This window comes from Rhinolophus sinicus, linkage group LG02 (assembly GCF_036562045.2).
Source record: "Rhinolophus sinicus isolate RSC01 linkage group LG02, ASM3656204v1, whole genome shotgun sequence".
Classification (NCBI taxonomy): Eukaryota; Metazoa; Chordata; class Mammalia; order Chiroptera; family Rhinolophidae; genus Rhinolophus; species Rhinolophus sinicus.
Window position 1 is genome coordinate 179,315,813 of NC_133752.1, and position 21,930 is coordinate 179,337,742.

Below are 21,930 nucleotides of genomic sequence, written 5' to 3' on the forward strand. Positions count from 1 at the left end.
TGAATCCATTAGATTCAGATAGTGAGAGATACCTGTGCATGTATGTGTCATGATGTGTTTCCCATCTGTCGTGCATATCAGTCTGTAAGCCCCCTTTGGGCCTGTATCTGTTTTTCTCATCGTTGTATTTATCCCAGCACTTTATACAAAGCCTGGCACTCATTGAATTAAAAACAATCTGAAGTGGGGGAAACTTGTCAGTATAGCCTGCCCCTCTGCCCGGTTTGCTATTGGACTTGACAAAGCACTTTGTTGACATGCATAAATCCAAGTCTTTCCTAGACAGTAAATTATTTGGATTAATAACAGGCATATCTCTTGGTTAACCCATAAATAAAGACAGCCAAGAAGATCCTCTGTAGAGAACATACCGTTTTCCAGAGTTTATATCCAGACTTATAGTAGAAGTAGATGTACAGAAATCAGGTTAGTTTGTTAAATATCCAAGAGGACAAACTTGAGCCCTATTGTTGAAATCAGTGTTACACTAAGAATGGTTGGTTAATAATTAAGTAATTCATAGGATAGTACAGCTTGGAAGAATCTCATTGTAAAGTTCTTTCCACATTAAAATTAATAATTTTACAGCAATCATTAGACCTTTTTATAAAGTTTTTATAGTTCCCTTGGGCTGAGTTCCATAATATTCACTGTTAAAAGTCCTACTTATACTAACACTTGTGTATATAGCTTCTGTGTGTAACTTTTTGTAATTAATGAAGAACATTTCTGATTGAGTTTTAAAATAATAAAAGACTATCCTTGCTTGTGTGATTATGAAAAGATGAATGGCTAAGTACCTAAATTGTTTTTTGGAAAAGGAGGCCCAGATCTGCTGTTAATTTCAGCTGGGTTTTGCCAGGGGGCAGGTTGATAATCGAATCTTGACGAACCAGAATGTATGAGTAAGGAGATTTTTCTCCTGCACTTAATTGTCAGAAGAGAGAGATTAAAACAACAAAACAAGCCCTGGAATTTATTCCAGGATGTGTTCCAGGGTAACTGCAGGAATTCTCTCACACTATCTGCACCTGTAAGTTCTCACCATCCTCAGGAGAGCATCCTTCTCGGAAGCAAGAGAAGGGGGCATGTAGATGTTAGAACAATTTCCTAACACTAACAGTTAAGAAGAGCACTTCTCTGGTTAATATTCGGTGAACTGGAAATGTCACTTCCCCACTATCTCCTTATGTAGTTTGGAAAGTTTGCCTTTCGAGCCAAAAATGTAAGCTGTGGTGGAGTTCATTTGAAAGAGAGAGAAACATTGGCAGCCGGTGAGGAGGGTGTATGTGTGTGTGTATCTGGGTGTGCCTCCATACATGTAGGTTCCCACGGGTATGTCTGAGGCTAAGAAAGTGGGATAAGATGTGACCCCAGTTTTTACTCCTTCTCTGTAGAGTCACTCTTCTCTTGTAGGACTCCAGCCCTAACTCTGTACAGAGGATGGGAGCATAAAAGAATGTTAGCTAAACTTCTCCACCTCCAAAGAATCATTGTTTCACTGTGAGAACTCAGGAGAGAACTTGGATTTTTTAAATATAATTTTCAGGAGAAGAGAAAGCTGAGATTCCTGATAATTTCAGCAAGCCCTGATAACGTTCAAGAGTGGACCAAAACATGTAACATTATTTGGAAGACTGTCTGGAGAGACGGCGCCTCAATCTTCTTGTATGGTCTTGCATTTTGAAATCCCCTGGAATCTAGAGTTCGTGAGTGTTGGTAGGGAAACGATTTCTGCTAGTGCCCCTGCCTGTTTTCCAAGTCTCAGATACTGATCATTTAGACCAGAGGGTGTTGGATGGTAGAGCATTGCTGTTTTTTTTTAAAAAGCATTGTAGAACAAACATCTCCAAATTCTCCAAGTGACATTCTGGGTCCGGGTTGGAACTGATTAAACCCCAGGCAGAGAGATATCATCACATCTGTGCTGAGCGGCTAGTGGAGGGTGGACGGGCCTGTGAATGGGCTGACTCCGTCTTTGAGAGTGGAGGTAAAACCAGAAGTGTCAGTCAGTAGCACTCGACCTTCCTTGATGTTGCCTATTGCACCTATTGAGGCATTTTAGCACTAATTCTCAATTCTGCATCTATTTAGACTTGGATAAGGTGAGTAATTTTGAAGAGTGTTAAAAATGTCTGAAAGTGAATTACATTCATTCCCAAAGTATGTGCTGTTAGATGTCTTGAGTCACACAAAGTGATCCAAGTGTACTGGGGTTCTCAAAAGCCTGGAGTCCCTGCTCACAAAATATGAGTGTTGCCCTGCTTTGATTCGAATCAGAGCTGAACCACAACAACAGCCTCCCCCTCCAGGCTTTGCCACATCCTTTGCTTTTTTTTTTTTTTAACCCAAATATTTTTTTTTTTAACCCAAATATTAACACCTACTAATTTGTCTTTAGGAAAATAGAAACTTTAAGACCTTGACTTAGAAGATCATACATGCACCAGATGATTAGAATATAGTATGACTTTCTTTAGCAAGGGAGGAAAGCTCATCTAAAGCAGACCTGGCTGTAATTTGTGCTGTGAATACAATCATGTTGAACAGTTATTGGACGAGTACGTAGAGTAAAAAGTTGTATGTGACTGTTGGAACAGGGCTGAGCCAGGGTAGTGGGTGGTAGATTCCATGGAGATTCAAGGCCACGAGGACAGTGTGGGCCGCGTGTCCAACATTTGATGCTAATGCCGCCAACAGCTATTCTCTTGGCGTAGAATGCTTTTGGTGGCTTCTTGAAGGAAACAGGTGTGCACAGCATCTTCCTGACCCAAATGAATGAACCGTCGATCTTCCACTAGATGACTGTTTTGTCATTTTATTCATTTATTCAGTGCATTTTGGGGGTTGATAAAAAAAATAGGTTTTAAGTGTGAGGCATTGGGAAAAGATTATTTAGTTTTGAGATCATTCACTGTCTACTTTTGCAGCAGTTTTCTTAGGAATAACTGTACTCCACAGGAACACCAAGACATTTTAAATGTGTTCCCCTTAGTGGAGTTTGCCTATAAGTCAGGCTTGATTTTAAAGAGACAGTCAGTGAAAAATGGGATGCCTTTTGCTTGCCATTTTACCTCAACGCCCTTATTCTTTTGCTTCCTGTTAAAAAGGACTTTATTAGAAGTTGTTTACATTTAAAAGAAACTCGGCATTTGGCACTATGATCATCACATGTAGCTAGACTTGATATCCAGGTACAAGAATGTAAGAGAAACATATGCATGTGGAGAGAGGAAAGCTATAAAAGGAGTAGTGACTACCTTCTTGACTTTAGATGCAGCTGGAATCTCTCACAGATGTCCACCACATGAGCAGGTGATGATATTTTGAAGACTGCAGAGTCACTGTTTTTTTATAGATCCCTTCCAAAGTGAATATATTATCACACCAGATTTATGTATACATGTTTATACCTAGAATTTGCATTTCCTAAACCATATAAGAGTGTTGCTGAGAAGAGCACCAAAGAAAAGCAGTAAAGCTGGAGAGACCAGAGTCTAGAACCTTGCAAGAGTCCAGTTCTTTGTTAGGTAACCACCCCTGTAAAGTCGCTCTTGGTACTTCTGAAAAAGCTCTCAGGATGTCACTGATACCCAAAACTCATAACTATTTTTGCAAGAATGCTATATATGGTAGAACCCAAAGATTAGTTAATGTCTATATTATCCAGCTAAATCTCGACATTACCAGGAACCAACATATTTTGGCACACGTAAAATTTCAGACAAAGAAAAGAAAACAGGAAATATAATGCTATTAGCTATTTGTAAATTAGCAGTTCAAATATGCTACATTGTAAAGTTTTAACACTGATCATATATGTCAAAACGATGTCAAGATCAGCTAACTGGTATCATTTTGTATATCTATATGCTATTTAAAAAAGATAAATAAAATGGTTTCAGTGAACTTATTCCAGAAAGAGGGAAAGATGAGTTTTCCAGGAAGGCTGATGTTGGGGGACAGTTTTCTTTAGTGACTTAACCATTCAGAAATTATGTAGGAAATGGTACTTTTATTTTAAGTTTGATGGATGACAAGAGAGTTCCCAGTTTCTCTGGGAAGATATGGCTTCTCTCCCTCTGCCGGCCACTGCCAGGGCTTTCTGTGAAGGAAAGCTAGAAGGAGAGAGGGTCAGGGTCCCTCTTGCTCCTCAGGTTAGTGGTCTGATGTGGCGTGCATGCATGAGAAGCAGTCATTGGTGATGAGAGACATGTTCTGATGAAGGCAGTAAATGAACTAGAGACCAGCCGAATGGAGAGGCTATGGGATCTGTGTGGCTTTGGAACGCCAGGGGAGCAGAAGCAGTGCTCACACTGGAGGGAGTTTCAGGGGGTCGGGGGTGGGGGGGGACAGGAGATACAGGCCATGAGGGGAGGAAAGGCTCTGTACCTTTCCCCGGGGTGGAACTGGGGAGGTAGAATTGCTGTGCAGATGTTGGAGGTGGGCCAGAGGAAGGGGAAGGTGCACAGATGGTTACCTTTCTGTCAGGAAATGCCCGACCTTGCAGCGCGACTGGGATGCGAGCACAGCTGTGCAGATTTCCCGGTCCCCAGGGCCCCTTGGGGATCCTTCTGAGAGGAAGGGATCATGTCCCAGCCCACACCTGACTCACCCGCAACTCATTCCTCCCTGCCCCTGGTGTTGGCCCAGTGAGTGTGCACATGTGTGAGAGAGAGGTAGGGCAGATGTGACGATGGCTGTCATTGACCTGGATGGCCTTTAAGGGTCACCCTGAAGAAGGAGAGCTCCGTTGGGAAGCAAAAGATATAGCTGGTTGCCATTGATAGAAGAAGAGCAGTGTCCAGATTTTTAATTAGAAGAGCTAAGACCAGAATTTTCTTAAACGTGTTTTATCTTGCCTTTTTTTTCTAATGTTTCCACTGGGTGGTGCTGCAGGAATTCCTACCTTTTGCCTTGGATCTACCCTTCCCAGAAAGACGCCTCTAAAGCATAATAGGAGGAAGTCCTGATTTAGAAAGATTTTACAGTTTCAACACAATAGAAGAGTTTGGAGGATGCTCTGGCAGGAAATGTTTCAGTTTCTGGATGTGGAAAAACCACCATCATTTTGTATCATGCAAAAGTGTTCTTGCTAATACTGGGTAGATACTTTTGGCTTTCACCAACTTATTATGTAGCACAGAACAGCTTTCAAGTTTATCTGAAAGATGACGGTTTCATTCTAGTGGAAGTGGTAGGTAAGATTTCCTTTAGTTTCAAATTTCCTAAAACTATCTTAACAGAGTACCGAAGCAAATAAACATTTTCTGATGTTAAGACAACACAGATTTTAATAATATCTCTGGTGAGGCTTTATTGAAGCTGAAGGCATTATTCCCTTCCTTTTTTAGAGATCATTTGCGCAATGTATTGATCTAAAAGCTAACTTAGATTTTTTTACTTTCAAAATAGTTTTAATCGTAAAAGTTCTTTTAGTTTGGTAGCACTCGTGTGTAGAGGGGGATAGGGTGAGCCATATCCTTGTTTTACAGATAAAGAAGTTGAAATGTAGAGAAGTTGACATCCCTGCCTGAGGTCACCAAACTCTTCCAAGGCCCGGGCTGTGATGAGAATTTACATGTTTGACCTCTTTCCTTTGTGCGCAGGATCAAATTTTATTAATATTAAAGTACAAAAATTTAGGTAACAGATTTTCCATTCAGAAGCCTATGAAATACAAGAATCAAGGGCAGTATTGGGGGAAAGTACCCATTAGAAATGGAGGAGCTCATTACACTGAAGCTTGAAGGACAGTTAGCAAGATTTTAAGTAAGTTTTACTGAAGGCAAAACAGCATTTTTTTTCATTTTTTCATTTGCAAATTGTGATCCTCCGTGAAATCCCAATACTGCTTTCTGAAAACCTGAAACAGGGCTTCCTCAGAGGTGTTTGTTTTCAAAGGAAAAATTTTGAGCCCCTGCTGGGTGCTGGGTGCCACAGTAGGTACTGTCATGTGGAATCAGTGGGCTTCCAAGCTTGTTCCTGTTCACAGGTGAAGTCTTTCTCATGATTCGTTTCATTGTTATGTGGAATGTGCACAGGTGTTGGGCCCCTCACTGGGGCCCGGCTACATCACTTTTGACTTTCATCCTCTCATTTTGCCGTCCTGTGTGTGAATACCGAGTGGGGGCATGTGTCTGTCCCGTGGAGGGGGAGTGAAGTTACCGCAGGTACAGCTCCTGTCCTTATGTCCTATCTTCACAGGCAAGAGCCAGCGTCGATTATTTAGTGTTAGGTGAAACTGGAGCATAGCTAAGCCAATATACAGATCTTTTGAAAAGGGAAGTGAGTTTAAAAACGAAATGGTGGTGGGCCGGGTTCAAAGTTTCTTGCTTACAACAGAACCTGTTGGAACCACTGGAGTCACAGATGAGGCAAAGCCAGACACAAACAAGGACATTTCGTGATAGGATTCCTAGTGGGAATGTTGTATCGCCCTTTGGGTTAAAATGAGACTTTCCTCTTAGTGCCAGTGAGGTGTGCATATGTGAGACGAAGCGTGCGCTGGAGGAGTTCTGTGTGGTGATGAAGAATCGGGACTTTGTAGCCCGAAGCCCCTGGGTAGAAGACCCTGCCCATACTACTCCAGTGGCCGGAGCATCTTATTGCACCTTGTTAAGTCACGACTTCCTCATGGAGTAGTAAACTTAGACAGCACGTATAAAGCACTCAGCACAATGCCTGTTACGTCATAAATGCTCATCAAATGTTAGCATTAAAAAAGAAAAGCTCCTATTTAAAGAAGTAACGGATTTTTGGGGGGAGGGTATAAGCCTTATTCTTGAGGATTCCATGGCCTCAAGGTATTGTTGGGTGGGGGGCAGTGTAGCTAGCATTTCCTTTAGAATGAGACTCTTTGCTTTGAGATTTATAAATTATCTTTAGGGTTTTATAAACCCTGCTGAAATTAGATATCTTTTATATGAGTATATCTTGTTTCTCCCCTAGAAAATTTGAGATTCTTAAAATTTGAGTTCGTCGACCAAACACAGGTGGAAGATACTGCCATGGGGATGTGATTGTGTGTGAATACACGTGCGTGTGTATCGGTTCTCGGGGTGATTATATGCTTTAGGTTGTCTATATGAGATTGTCGGTATTTGACTGTAAATACTGTAAGACCAACAATTTCACTTAGTGATGTCGTTAAGAAACAATTTGAGACAGTATTAGAATGAGAGCGATTGTAAGGAGGTATGATTACAGCATATTTTCTTGTGTTGTTTTTCAAAGCCTTGTAAGTCAGAAGTTGTCTGGTAGTCTTGGACCACAGTAATCATATTTATCTAAAATAACTTCTGCTGTGTACAGTATTATGAAATAGTCTTGAACTTTCCCTGGGGACTTATTGGTAGCTTTATCACATCTAATGGATCATTTTTTAGTTACATACTCTTGATTCAAATGACTACTGTTAGGAGAATTTGCTTAGCTTTTTTTTTTTAACATTAAAGTACTTCGAATTAAAAAAAATGCTTAGAATTGTTTAGTATTTTTTCCCTGTTTAATTCATGGGGCTAATTACTCTGGGGAGGAAAAGAAAGTCTCAATGAGATTTCTTGGGCAATAAGAATAACAGTGTTCTTTTAGAAAGCAGGGTTTGGCTGTGGTGTTGAGGGTTAAAACAGAGCTGACACAAGGCAAAATGAAACCAGAGCTGCAATTACAAAGTGGGACAGATGTAGGAGGCCAGGTTTCCTGTGGCCCATTTTCCAGTTTCCTGCCTGCAACCTGCAGAAGAGGAAGCTGAATGTTCAGTATGAGAACCAAGTATGAGAACTGAAGGGTGACGTGCTTCAAGCCAGAATTAAGATACACACAAACAACACGGACAACAAAAACAGTTGCAAAGAAAGTGAATGTTTGGGTTTTAGTCCAAAAATGTCTGGGAAGGAACAACATATCTGTTTAAAGAAACAGCATTGTCAGCAGACCCTGTTCTTGTATGTGAGACTCTATGGGGAGACATCTGGGGGCTGTCCCAGGTTGTAGGAACCTCTGATTTTTACAGCCCTAATCATCTTTCAACACATGGTCTGCTTTTTAATACAGTTGGTTACCTGGGAAGATTTTCCCTGCAGTGCCCAGGACTTCTAAATCTGTTTCCTGGGCATGTTGATATACGAGGGAGGTGGATGTGGTTAACCGAGTGGCTGTAATGAACTACAGCCTCCCTTTGGGAAGGCTGGGTGACCAGTTGGCTGCTTTGATCTAGCAGGCTTGTGTTCCTTTAACTACCCAATAAAATTGTGTCTGATGCTTTCAGAGAAGAGAGTAAATGGAAATGTGTATGTTGAAGACTACAGATCACACTCCCTGTGTGTTTGTGTGGCTCCCCGATGTGGGAAGATGCAGGCCCAGGCAGTGAGACACTGAAGTAGTAGACAAGTCCTTCCTTCTCCTGGGGGGGAGGAGGGAAAGAGAGAGAAATAAAATTATTCTGTGTTTGGGCTCTTTGACACATTATAGAAGAGTCCGAAGACAGACATTACAATCCCCACCTCAGTGGTAAAGAAATTAAGTTCAATGGTAAATGAAAATCTGAGGAAATTGAGGTTCCCTGTACATTCCTGAATGCCCATTGTTTGCCAGGTGCTGTGTTGGAATTGCTGGTTGATGCTAATGAAATGATAACTAACCATACTAAGTAACTCCGTTTGTGGAAGCCATGTTGAAGGCCTCACAGAGGCATAAACGAAGGCAACACATACGCTTTATCATGAAGGCTCATCATGTACAGGGCACTGTGCTGAGTTTTTCCCATACGCCGTCTCATTCCAATTGACTTGCTTCTTTGAGGTACAGAAAAATAGATGTATGCGTCTGGAACAACCAGTTATTTATTTACCCTGTGGATTGATTACCACTTCTCCTTCTTCAAGCCCAGGAAGAACAAACTCTGTACCAGGAATGCTAGGAAGTTTGGGGATGTTGCCAAATTGGGGATCTAAGAGGAACCCACCATGTGAGGCAGCCTAGAGTGAGAAGAGGCACTTTTGCATCTCGAAGTAAGAGAGGTTTTGGGTTATGCGGTAGTGTGGTCGGATGGGAAATGGCATGAATATATGCCATGTGGGAGGAAGTAGAATGGTTCGAACACACTTTCCCAGCCGGAGTTAATATAACCATCCATTTTCTTTTCCAAAGGAAATTCTCATATAAAAGTCACCGGCGAACCAAGACTTGTTTCTAATTTACCCAGAGATAACACAGTTTCAGAAAGAAAGTAAATGGTTATGTTGTTATTACAGTGGCTTCAGTGATTTCCCCTGAAAAATATTCCTCTTAGATGGAAGAGTTATTTGAAAAATTATATTTGCAAAACATTGCAAACTATAAAGGGTAAACACGTAGGCTGAGCAGTGGCCACTTTCCCTCTCTGCTCCTGTTCACCTTGCTCTTTAGAAAAAACAGGCAATCTGTAGATAGTCACAGAATGAGTGAGAATACAAACATTTGTTAACAGATAAAAAGACCTTTGAGGGACATGAGCTTGACCTCACAGATGAGCATTTTTTAATGCAGTGGTTGACAATAATTAAAATGCCTTTTGAAAATAAATTTTAATAATCTTATTTCCACCTCACAAAAATAATAAAGATTTCAAGAATGGGCTGCGTAGTTACCAAATGTTATCCTCATTTACTTAATGACTTGAAATTATTCTGTGCTGAGTTACTATAGACCTCAAATAATACAAGTTGTTGTTTTCCAATTCCTTGACCTAAGAACAGGGTTTGTTTTATATAATGAAATGTGTTCTGCCCTTTCTCTTGGATATTGATCATATAATGAAAAGTACAGAGGAGTTGAACTTAACAATTATGAAGTGTTCAGATCCATCCTCATTTCTCTAACCATGCAAGTTTTAACAAGCAAAAGGCAGGTACTTAACAGAGCACCTACTTTATTTCTTATACGGGAGTTGTTCTCCTTTCCTTGGCCTCTGTCATTTCTATTTTTTTATTTAAGTTGGCTGATTTCTTTAGTTCACATAAGCTTTGGAAAATCAAAGATCATAATTCTACCCCCTCAGTTCCCACCTCAGTGTAATTTTAAAAATGAATTCAGGGACATGCAAAGACAAGTGTTAGGTTGCCATCAATAGGAAGAGGAAGAAGTGAGTATTCAGACTTCTAAGAATGGAAGCAAAAACCTCATGCTTTGCATAAAGATTCTGTGCAGCCCCATCTTACATTAAGTCGTCTGGCGCCACCTTGTGGCAGACAGAAAGAATGCCTGCCTCCAAGAAGAGGAAAGCAGCTTTTAGGAGGAAAAGAGGCAGCCCAGTACGAGAAGGGACTCGTACAGGGGCAGGTCCAGGTTTTGTGGGGCTTGAAGCTTAAACAATCCGGGGGAAACTTCTTTGTATAACCCCCCCCCCCCCGCGCCAAAATTAGAAGCACAAAATCACTCGGGCCCCTAGACTTGTGCAAAGTAATGGTCCCTGAGGCATTAGCTTCACTGTGAATCTGCCCCAGGGTATAGGTTCCAGATGACAAGGCAATGCTGGTCGTGGGGTGGAATGCCCTTGTTAGGCCAGCAGCTGCTGGAGGTTTGGTGGAGTTTGAAAGGGCACAGTAACCCGTGCTACTGGGCGACGTCTGTTCTTCAGGCTCAGGCTGGAGGTTGTCTCTGGATAAATTGCAGGTCTGTCGCATTCCAGGGCCCTTGATTCCTGCTTTGCCATTTGCCGTTGCTGCCCCCACCCCTGCCCTGCCTGCTGTGGGGACTGTCTGCCTCGGTCCTCTCACACTTTTCAAATGTTACCCACCCTTTAGATTAAAGCTGTGCTCAAGCTCACTCCTCTAGAAAGTCTTCTCCAACTAGCCTAATGTTAATCCTAAGGCACATTCCATGCTTTGGGGGGTGGGGGAGGCGGGGAGGCAGTAGTGCAGAGTGGTGAAGGGCACAGGCCATGGCACTCTCTGACCTCAGCGTTTTGTATTCATCCATTTGTTTGACAAATGTTTATTGGGTGCCTACGGTGACCGGGCTCTGATCTAAGAGCTGGGGAGACATCAGCCAGCAAAACAAAGGTCAGTACTCAGAATCAACATTCCAGAACAGTGCTTCTCAAGCCATCTGTAGAAAGGGACCAATTTTCAAAGTTTCCAACATATCATGGATAATTTTGTGAAATACAGTAAAATACTAGGAAAATAAAAAAGATTCTAAAACACAATCCGCAATTTCTTTTTATTATACATTTAATAGGCATAAAATTGTATTTCAAGAAATATAATTCAAATAAACATAATGGGGAAAATAAGTACAAAAATTACATATTCATTGAAATTGTGTGTAAAGACAATTAATACAGAAGATCACTGTTACTACTAGTAGTGGTGTTGCCCTTCGGTAATTGTAACCAAACAAAAAAGTTGTAAGTAAAATAGAGAATCCCCATAGTAAATGCCCATAAGCACATTGTAAACAAACACCATATTTATCAATATTCACTTTTAAGGTGGCAAGTGAGCTTCCTGCTGACTAACAAGTTTAGGTTGGAAACAAAAATGGTACTCGTAGGGGAGGACGTATAGAAACTATTTCTATGTTTGGTTTTAATTACACTCAGAGAGAAGCCAGTCTCACAGAGATATGTTGACAGGAATGGAGGAAGGGATTTTCAAACACATTTCAGCAAACTCAGGATATTAATTTTTTAAGCTTCATCCAAAATGAAGCAAGTATTGCTGCATTAAAAAAATTCATCTGTAATCCTTCATTAGTTGCCAGTTCCAACAATTTAACCTATAAAATTACCCGTGGTTACATTTCAATCATCTTTTAATGGAATCAGTGAATTCCAGGTTTTTATACAGTTTTGGGTCACAGTTGAAAAGCTAACCTTAAAAAAAAAAAAAAGGAAAATCTAACCTTGAATATTGCATGTTTTTAGTGTGGTCCTATGGCATGTGACTGCCTAGTCTGTAGCTTGCGCTGACAGATGGGCCTGCTGATCCCATACTTGCATGTGGTGACAATGACAAATTGCAACTAGAAGTCTCTGTATACTTTTGATTTCTATACCTATGTCATCATAGACTGGTGACCAATAGTTTGCAGTGGTATGTTGGCCAAACACTGAGTAGCCTGTTCTACAGGGCCCCTACTCTTCCACTGTTGGGCCTCAATTGCCTCATCTGCAAAATGGGAACAATAACTATTTGATTCATAGGGCTGTTGTGGGAATTAGATGAGATAATATAATGCAGGAAAGTGCTTAGTATGTGGCAAAGACTTCCTAAATAATACCCATCATGTCCAGAGAAGACAAAGCTAAGGCTCTTATAGTTGGAAAAGACAGCTTAATGAATGACTAACACTGTGAGACAGTATGCTAAGTGCTAAAAGGAACCCTGGTATGAGTGTGTTGACGTGTGTGTATATAAATTACTTCCATTCCGGAGGAATGGGATGGCCTTTTGATCTTCTCTGTCCGGCCCATTGTGCTGATTATTTGAACTATCTGATTGAGCATCAGGATCGTGAGCACATTTTACTGGTTTTACCCTGTTTCATGACTGTTGTTCCTGTTTGCCACCCCTGGGGAGGGAGCAGCTTTCATTTTTGTGCAGGTTGTTGATTAGACCCTGAGTGGTCAGAGGAGATGGGCCTGGCTTGAGTTAGTGTGCTCTGGGGATTGGTGGTTAGTACCCTTGACCTAACGGGACTGCTGTGTGGGTTAATGGCTGTCAAGTAGATAGAGGAGGGCCCCAGGGAATTATCTGGGTGATCATTGCCATCAGTCTATAGCATCCTTCTCTTTGAGGCTTCATCCAGATTAAAGAATGAATTCAATCGTGTATTTTGCATTCTTTAAAAACAGGAAGAGTTGAAAACACAGAACAGGGTGGAAACGAACCACTCAGAGTCCATCTAAGTGTCTGTCCCACTCTGTGTCAGAGACCAAATTCTTCACTCTTAGGCCACCCCCCCCCCCCATCTTACCTCTGCATCTGTTGTCCTGACTGGCCCAGTGAATGTACCCATGTGGGTTCCATCTTCAGTCATAAGCAGGATTGTCCTAGCTGTCCCTTGGGTTGTCGTGTTAGAACACTTTGTCTGACACAACGCTCTCATCTACTACTTGCCTCCCCTCCTTGCTCCAGGGGCACAAGAGAGATGGGAGTAGAACTAGCCCCAAGAGAAGTGTGGGCACCAAAGAGCCATCTTTGCTGGAGGCACAACAGCTTGACAGCCTTAAGCTAATAAGCATTTTTTTTTTTTTTTTTAAGATTTTATTGGGGAAGGGGAACAGGGCTTTATTGGGGAACAATGGTCAAATTGTTGTCCTTTCAATCTTAGTTGTGGAGGGTTCTGTTCAGCTTCAAGTTGTTGTTCTTTCAGTCTTAGTTGTGGAGGGCGCAGCTCAGCTCCAAGTCCAGTTGCCGTTGCTAGTTGCAGGGGGCACAGCCCACCATCCCTTGCGGGAGTCGAACCGGCAACCTTGTGGTTGAGAAGACACGCTCCAACCAACTGAGCCATCCGGGAGCTCAGCGGCAGCTCAGCTCAAGGTGCCGTGTTCAATTTTAGTTGCAGGGGGCGCTGCCCACCATCCCTTGCGGGAGTCGAAGAATTGAACTGGCAACCTTGTGGTTGAGAGCCCGTGCTCCAACCAACAACTGAGCCATCCGGGAGGCAGCTCAGCTCAAGGTGCCGTGTTCAATCTTAGTTGCAGGGGGCAGAGCCCACCATCCCTTGCGGGACTTGAGGAATTGAACTGGCAACCTTGTGGTTGAGAGCCCACTGGCCCATGTGGAAATCGAACCGGCAGCCTTCAGAGTTAGGAGCACGGAGCTCTAACCGCCTGAGCCACCGGGCCGGCCCCTAATAAGCATTTTTAAACCAGTGTTTCTTAAGCAGGAGTCAGAGGATATGTGCCCAGGAATTCTCTCAGCAAGAATTTTCTAAAATGTTCTTTTGTTTTTGTTGATAGTGTAAAAAAATAAACAAAGCATATTCCAAGTCACCTTATCAATATGTCACTGAATAGCTGAAAGTCTCCCTAGATTTCAGAGCCTGCATTGGGGTCATTGCCTAATGAAAAGAGAACCATGGTGATACAATATCTGAATGATGCTTCAGGCCAGGTGAAGGCCAAACGACTTGACAACATGCTCTATGAAGATCTTTCCCTGTTGCTTAAAAAGTAAGCATTTGAATAGCATTCAAAAGGTGTAGTTCAAGTGCATTATTAGTAACTCATGTAATCCTTACAACAGCCTTGTATAGGAGATGCTTTTATTATCATCATCCCCATTTTATTTATGAGCATAGGGAGGTGCAGAAAGGTTAAGTAATTTACCCATAGTCCCAAAGCCAGGCAGGGCCAGCGCTTGCATTTGAACAGTCTGTCTCCAGAATCTGCTGTTACCCATTATATGGCCTTCTAAATAGACAAAAATGGTTCACTCTCTCACCTGCTGCAAATTGTAGAAAATAAGGGTGCTTCAGTGAAAAACTGCATTGTCTAGACTCTAGAGAGAACTCTGGATGATGTGATTCTGACTTTATGGAAGCTATTTTACAACCCTATCAGTTATATATAGTATAACTGTTGTTAGCAAAATAATTCTTGTCAATAGGTATGCAAATTCTGTTGTCTTACGGTGTTCAGTTGACTCCTCTCTCGCCCCATTTTGTCTGACTTGTGCATTCGTTTCAATGTTCCTGAGCTAGAAATGCCTCTGTTATTCGGATTCTCTTTTGACTTGTTATAACGTCTGCCTAATGCCGTCCTTGATTCATGAGTAAAATTAAACCTTTCACATGTCTTTATTTTTCTATCTATAGGAGAGCCATGGTTTTACCCATTTTGAAAATTACTTTTAACAAAGGAATCGCTCAACTCTCACCTTCTCAAAGAAGCCATGACCTTCTCTTGTTCACGTAACCCAGGCTTCCACCCCCTTCACCTGCTATGGTTGCATTTTTCCATAGCGCTATTTTCCCCGACATACTATGTAATTTAATAGTCATATGTTTGTTGTTTATGACCTGTCTTCTCCGCCTGGAATGTAAACCCGAGGACACTGGTCTTCACCTTTTTGGTTCACTGATGTGTCCCAAAATACCCAAATGGTGTCCTGACATAAAATGGACATTCAAAAAATAAAATAAAATAAATAAGCAAACAAGGAGAGAATTGAGTCTTCGGAGAATATAGTAATATAAACACATTTTATCTGAAAGAACCTATGTTGGCTCAGTCATTGCCATAAGCTTTTGGTGACTGTTGGCTGCATTTCAACAAAACATCATCTGTCACGTGTAAAATTAATCATTAATTTGAGTGGAGGGAGGAATGTGTTTTACCTATGAATTTCATTTTATCATTATATGAGGATTATAAACCTTGAGGAACTTATATCCAGTTTTGTTGTTTATCTTGAAGGGAAACTATAATAGGTTTTAATGAAAATAATTTGTCAGCATGGGGAGCCTATTAATTTTCCCCCCTGCTCCTTTAAAAGGAGGCATGTGTATTATTCAAATTGGACAGGATGTTTTAGATGATCTCCTCCACTGTGGCAAGATCTAGGATATAAATTACAAAGGAAGAGAATCCATTGGGGCAAATAGCGGGTAGCCTTGTTCTCTGGAGAGGCCTGGAAGTGGGTCTGCCAGCTGCTGTGACTGTTGTGTTTGGTCAGCTCCTGTGGAAATGGTGAGAAATCATCCACTGCAGGCGGCACAACTGAGGTGCAGTCAGAGGAGCAGAGAAAGTGTCAGATGCCGAGAGGCACCTCTCCCTGTAAGAACAGGGGTGGCTTTAAAAGTGGACTGATCCTAGATAGAAATGTGCAGAGTTTGGTTTTGTGTAAAGAATGGTATCACAATACCTGACAGAATTTCATACATTCAAAATAAGGTCTGGGCGGCGAGGAGGGGAAAGAGAAGCATTTTCTAATTAGCAGAAATTTGACTTTGGGGAATATTTTTAAAAGATTTATAACTTTTTTTTTTCATGTGCCCAATGTATTTTAAGTGGAGAGTTTGGAAAATCAGCTAAATGAGATTAGGCTGATGAAACATTTTGACTGAAAGCAGGCCTCCATTTACATGGTAGTGTATCCAGCATAAATATCAAGTATCTACACTTTCTTGAACTTGTTATTTAATAGGAGCTATAGTGTGCTGTCTGAATGACTCCCATTCCTTCTAATGGCTGCCAGATAAATTAGACTTTATTGTACCTGCGTGTTAAGATATTGGGCTTCACTGAGGATTCTAGGCATGTAAGAATCAATTTAGAAAAAAAAACAAAACACTTAGTTTTTTTTTTCTGGTGGGAGAGATATTCATTTGGATGAGTTTGCTAATATGTTCAGTGTCGGCAGTTGGTAGAAGGGCATGCTCCCCAAAAGATGTTAGAATCTTTTTCTTTTCCAATGTTCCCAAGGGGACAAAGTTTGTCGCTGGCAGAGGTGTGATAGAATGCAAAGCATGATTACTGTGTTTCCCGGAAAATAAGATCTAAGCCGGACCATCAGCTCTCATACGTCTTTTTTGGAGCATATAATATAATAATAACATAACATAATATAATAAATACTGGGTCTTATATTAATTTTTGCTCCAAAAGACGCATGAGAGCTGATGGTCCGGCTAGGTCTTATTTTCGGGGAATCATGGTATATGTGTAAATGATGCTTAATTTAATCATAACTAAAACAAACTAAAATTGGAACTAAAAGAAGCACAGTGAGTGCCCTTTACTGGAGAGAACCACAGCAGCCATGTGAGCGGGTGGTCCCCTCCCTCCTGTTTCCCATGGTCCTGCTCCCCCACATGTACTCACGAATTTTAATCCCACTGATGGCTCTGGCCAGAGGGGCTGGGAGGGTCCAGAGCCGCCTTGGGGGCCCACCACATCCCAGAATTACTTCTGCCGAGCGTAGAATGGGGTGACAGATGTTTGTAGATGCGATTATAAGCTCACAAGGAAATATTTTTGAGACTTATCTCTGAGTAATGTGTGCCGGGGATTTCCCACAGTGAAGATTTGTGTGCTGCACAATCATCGAAACTGGTGGACCAACCAGGGCAGGGGAGTGGCTGGAGAGAGCTGGAGAAGAGGAGAATGAGGCCTCAGCACTGGGCTTGCTGTGCATTCTGCAGGAATGGCTTGATGATGCCTTAGTCACCTCCAGTGAAGTGCTCTTACTAACACCTAAGCCTTCTGAGTAATCCTCCAGTCCTCAGTTGTAGCCTGGCAGTGACACCTCAGCGTGGGCGAAGTGAGGGGGAGAAGGGAATGTTCCACAGCCCACCCAGCCACCACCCCAGCTCTGATGGAGTCTAAGAGCTTGCAGGGCAGCCCTGTGTTTCCTGATTCACAGCTGCTTACCTTCCCTTGCCCTAGTTCCTCTACTCCAGAAGTCTGGAAGGCCCCTGATCTGGGGGTCCCCATCCCTACCATTTGCTCTGCTGTCTTTTTACTTTCTACTCATTTACCTCTCTCTCTTCTTTTCCGTTGCCTTCTTCTACCTTTGTCTTAGGCCATGGCCATAGCATTCACAGCCATCACTTAGCTCACTTGTGGCCCTCTGAGTGAAGACATGATCAGCCAGTCCCCCGACATCTCATAAAATTATTTTTCCTGTCTAGATACACCTCATGATTGTGAATGGAAGCTCTGTAGTGTAAAGATATCGCACCCCAGTGAAGAGAGAATCTTTTTAAACAAAGCCGTTGGGCACTGTAATAGTCAGCTTTTGTTGCATTGGTGCTGTGTAACAAACTGCCCCTAGACTCACTGGCTTACAACAGCATTTATTTTTCCCAAGGGTTGGCTTCAGGGATTCTGCTTCAGACTGTGGGTCATGGGGCTTGGCTCCAGGCTTTGGGCTGAGTTCAGGTTGGCTCCACGTGTCTCATTTTGGGGCAGCAGCTTCATGGCAGTAACAGGAAGACAGGAGGAAAAGTGCAGACGTGCGAAGCCTCGCTGACCTCGGGTCAGAATCGGCATGTTTTAACTTCTACTCAGCATTCCATTGGCCAAGTCAAAGCACATGGCCAAGCCCAAACTTCAGTGAGCTTGGGAAAAAGTACCCCATCCATTCTAGTGCACTGCTGCTCCGTCACTTGAGTGGGGGAAGGAGGGAAGGCTCGAGAACATTTATCCAGTCTTCCATGTAGGTCCTCCAAAGTGGAGAACATGACTCCCGTACATGGGTGGCAATGCCATGAGAAGGGATTCCAGGAAGCACAAGAAGCTCTGACGATTCCTGGGTAGAAGAAGCACCAAGTGTAAAACCCACTGGGGTGTTCCTGTTGCCCTCCTGTCCCATCTGGAACATGGTGGTGTGTGCCCGTTACACGTGGGGGAGGAGAAGGTGTCTGACCACTTTCTGACCTGGCATGTGAGCCACTGCTCCTTCCATCCAGACTCTACACCCACTGGCAGCCTTCTGTCCTTCAAAGCAGGTTCCTCCGGGCATACCCTTCAAGTCCCAAAGATATTTTAAAGGTTACTGTCTGAAGCGCTTGGCCAAGAAAACACCAAAGAATTGCAGACAACTGTTAGCAATTCTGAGTGCCAATGATGAGAAGAAAGTGTGTGGCTCGTCCTCAAATAATCGGAAGGGTGGTTGGTGTTAGGAGTTGGAGCTGGCAGGCTGCTGCGTATCCCAGCGGTTGTGCTTACAAGATTCGTGAGATGCAAAGGCAGTTCAACAGCGAAATGATTTACTGTCCCACAGACTGAGTGGCCATGGTGGTGAAGGTTGATTTCTGTCAAGAAGATCTCCTTTAAAAAACCATAAATAAAACACCGAATGGGTATTTGGAGACCATCCCTAATCTGCTTTCCTTTAACTGAGAAACCCACGTTGCTCAGGGAAATGATAAAATGTGTCCTTTTGGCTCCACATATGAAAGGAAATGAAGAAATGAATACTTAAGGGGTGGCTAGGTATTTTCACATCCATTCCCGTGTGGAAAGGCAGAAAAATAATTTGTCAGTCTGAAAGCTGCCCTTTTAAGAGGAACGCGTGAGAGGAGTTGTGGAGCTGACACTGTTCTTACAGATGACTCCCCCTAAAGCAATTACTCTGGCTTCCAAGTCTCCCAGAGTCGAGCTCCGTTCTCAGCACTCTCTTGTTCAGGTCACCCCTGGCTGCCCCCTAGGACTTCAGCGTCCCCTCCTTGCTACCATGGTTCTTTCTGGCTTTGCCCCCACCTCTCAACTTACCTTTGAAGCTTCTATCCTGCCAGAAGCTTCTGTCCTGCCCTGGCTTTCTCAGCCCAGCACTGGAATGTCACCCCCTCTTGTCCACATCAAAACCTAGGGCATGTCACATGCCCGGTCATGACAGATCACCTTTTTTTTTTTTTTAATTAAAGTTTATTGGGGTGACAATTGTTAGTAAAGTTACATAGATTTCAGGTGTACAGTTCTGTATTACATCATCTATAAATTCCATTGTGTCAGAGCGGCCTGTAGGGATGGATGTGCCCACGACTTTATTAGGTTCATTGGGAGAGGGGCGAGAGGGAGCTGAGGCGCTCACCCCGAAGCCCCCACCCCTCCAGACTTGGCATCTGCACTGATGCTCTGACCTGCCCTCCTTCTTCCCCAGGTATGGAGAGTGCAATCACGCTGTGGCAGTTCCTGTTGCAGTTGCTGCTGGACCAGAAACATGAGCATCTGATCTGCTGGACCTCCAATGATGGTGAATTCAAGCTCCTCAAAGCCGAAGAGGTGGCCAAACTGTGGGGACTCCGAAAAAACAAAACAAACATGAATTACGATAAGCTGAGCAGAGCCCTGCGTTACTATTATGACAAGGTGAGCGCTCGCCTTACGGAAGTCTGTCTTGGGGAGGTGGCGCGCCATCTCCATATTTCATTGTTGAAAGCAGGTAACAGTGTACTCTGAAGTGAGCTGGAAAATGAAATAGTGGCAGTTTATGCAGTTTGGGGTTTTTATTTTGTTTTGTCTTGGGTTTTTTTTGAGAAAAACTGTCCTATAGGTATTTTTGTCTGGAAACTCTTTGGGTGTTACTGTGGGTCAAATTTTGTTTCTCTGCATTTTCATCTGTATTTGCTGCAAAACTTTGCCAACAGCAGACATTAGATGTAGGGAGGTTCTGGGGCTTCCCTCATGCTTAGTTGCTTGAGTGGCAGAATGGATGTTAGAATCTAAAAAATCTGTTTATCTCATCTGGTTTGTAGTTCGTGCAAACGGGCCTTTTCCTGGGGGAATGGTAGCTTAGGCAAGTTATATAAGCATTTGGTACTTCCGTGTCCTCCTTTATAAAATGGGGGTCCTAAGAGGACTGGCTCAGGGTTGCTGTGAAGACCAACCCAGTGCTAATTAACATGGTCAGTACTTAGAACAACGCTTGGGACGTGGGAAACATCCCTAATCAAAAGAAAAACCATTTTCATTTTTAACGTCACACAGATGAGTCAGCGGTCTGTCTTAAGTGATAACATAGCATCATTGGTGCCAAAGCCAGGACCGTTGGGGTGTGTTTTAATGCAATTCTGGAAAAGCAGTTAATGGCACAATTATTGCTGTTTAGGGGCCGTCACTTCAGGCCTGTTTTTGTTGACCGTTTCTGTGTTGTTGCTGAATGTTTAGCCTCAGGGACATCCAGACTTAGAGCCCTAATAAGGGTAAGCTTCTGCTCTGGTTTTACTGTTCATTTTGAAAAGTGAATTGAAAACTGATTTAAATATTAGTTCCTGGTCTATATTTAGTGCCTTCAGTCTGCCAGCCTCTTAGGAATTCGAGACAAAAGGATTACACATTTCAGGAAGTGGTGGCGTCATTAATTATCAAATGTTCCTTCGTCTGATCATAATTGCATATGATTACGCCATTGAAATGTTAAAGGTGCTTTCCTTTACTGTGGCAATTAATTAATCCCGGCTTAATGCAGAGTCCTACTAAGACGTGAAAGCACTTCTTGCAAATTGCACTGTCTGCAAGCCTGGCAGATGGTTGATTGTTTTGCATTTTCCCCAGGCTCTAAGTTGTACAATGGGAATTGGAGCCCTCTGAAGGAAAACAGTCATCTTGCCTTCTGGCAGGGTGCCTAAAAGCGTGGCTTTGAGACTTGGAAAAAAGAAAAATTTCATTGTTTTAAATTAAAGTGTCAAAGAAAAGGAGTCCTGCCTCAGTGTCTGTGACTTGGTTTCATCTCTTCGCGTGGCTTGGGTATTGGGGCTAAGGATTGTGTGTCATCCACACGGAGGGAGATCATGGGCTGCCAATGACACTGCAAAGACTGGCAAAGCCATTGCTGTTTAGACTACACCTGATCTCTCTTGAGCAGATTTTTTTAATCTCCGGGGAGAGCAGTTTCGGAGGCTTCAGTCACCCAGCATGTTTTGGTCCTTTGTGTCGAGGGCACTGTGCTGAGATCTTCTCCTTTAAACTACAACAGCCCCTCTGAGACAGTCCTGCTAGCAAAGCACCTTCTCCTTTTATAGATGAGGATGTGGGGCTTTGATGAGAAACCTGCCCAAGCTCCTGCAGCCAGGAAGTGGTAGAGTCAGGATGCCCACATTCTTGGCAAAAGGGCACACACCTTGCCTTCTGGGCCTTGCATTGCCTTTGCCTCTGAACACCTGAGTTCTAGGTAGGCCGTCAGGCAGCACAATGGGTAACGCCACCTTAGAAATTTTTGTTTGTTATCAAGCACTTCAGTACTAAAAAATCCAGCATATACTGGGTGTCAGGTTGAACCCCAGGCCTCGGGTCCCAGTGGCCAGTGTGGCTTACGCCCCGAAATTGTCCCTTTCCTCTCTTGCAGACTCCAAGCTCTGACTGCATGAGCTTTGAGCAGCCAGCTGGCACTAACAGGGCAGGAGCAGCTCTTGTCCTGTGTGTCATGCAGGTGTGGCCACCAGGAGAAGGTGCCCTGCATCCTTCCTTGGACACATGTACACCATGTACATGGATGT

General features: G+C 42.9%; 1 protein-coding gene across 1 annotated transcript in view; it reads left to right on the forward strand.

Moving 5' to 3' along the window:
- The window catches only part of ELK3 (ETS transcription factor ELK3), a 65,407-nt gene that overhangs the window by 7,113 nt on the left and 36,364 nt on the right, over positions 1-21,930 (forward strand). Inside the window, exon 2 of the mRNA XM_019732146.2 lies at positions 19,596-19,804. Coding sequence (XP_019587705.1) covers positions 19,598-19,804 — 207 coding nt within the window. The 5' untranslated portion in view covers positions 19,596-19,597. The remainder of the gene's footprint in view (positions 1-19,595; positions 19,805-21,930) is intronic.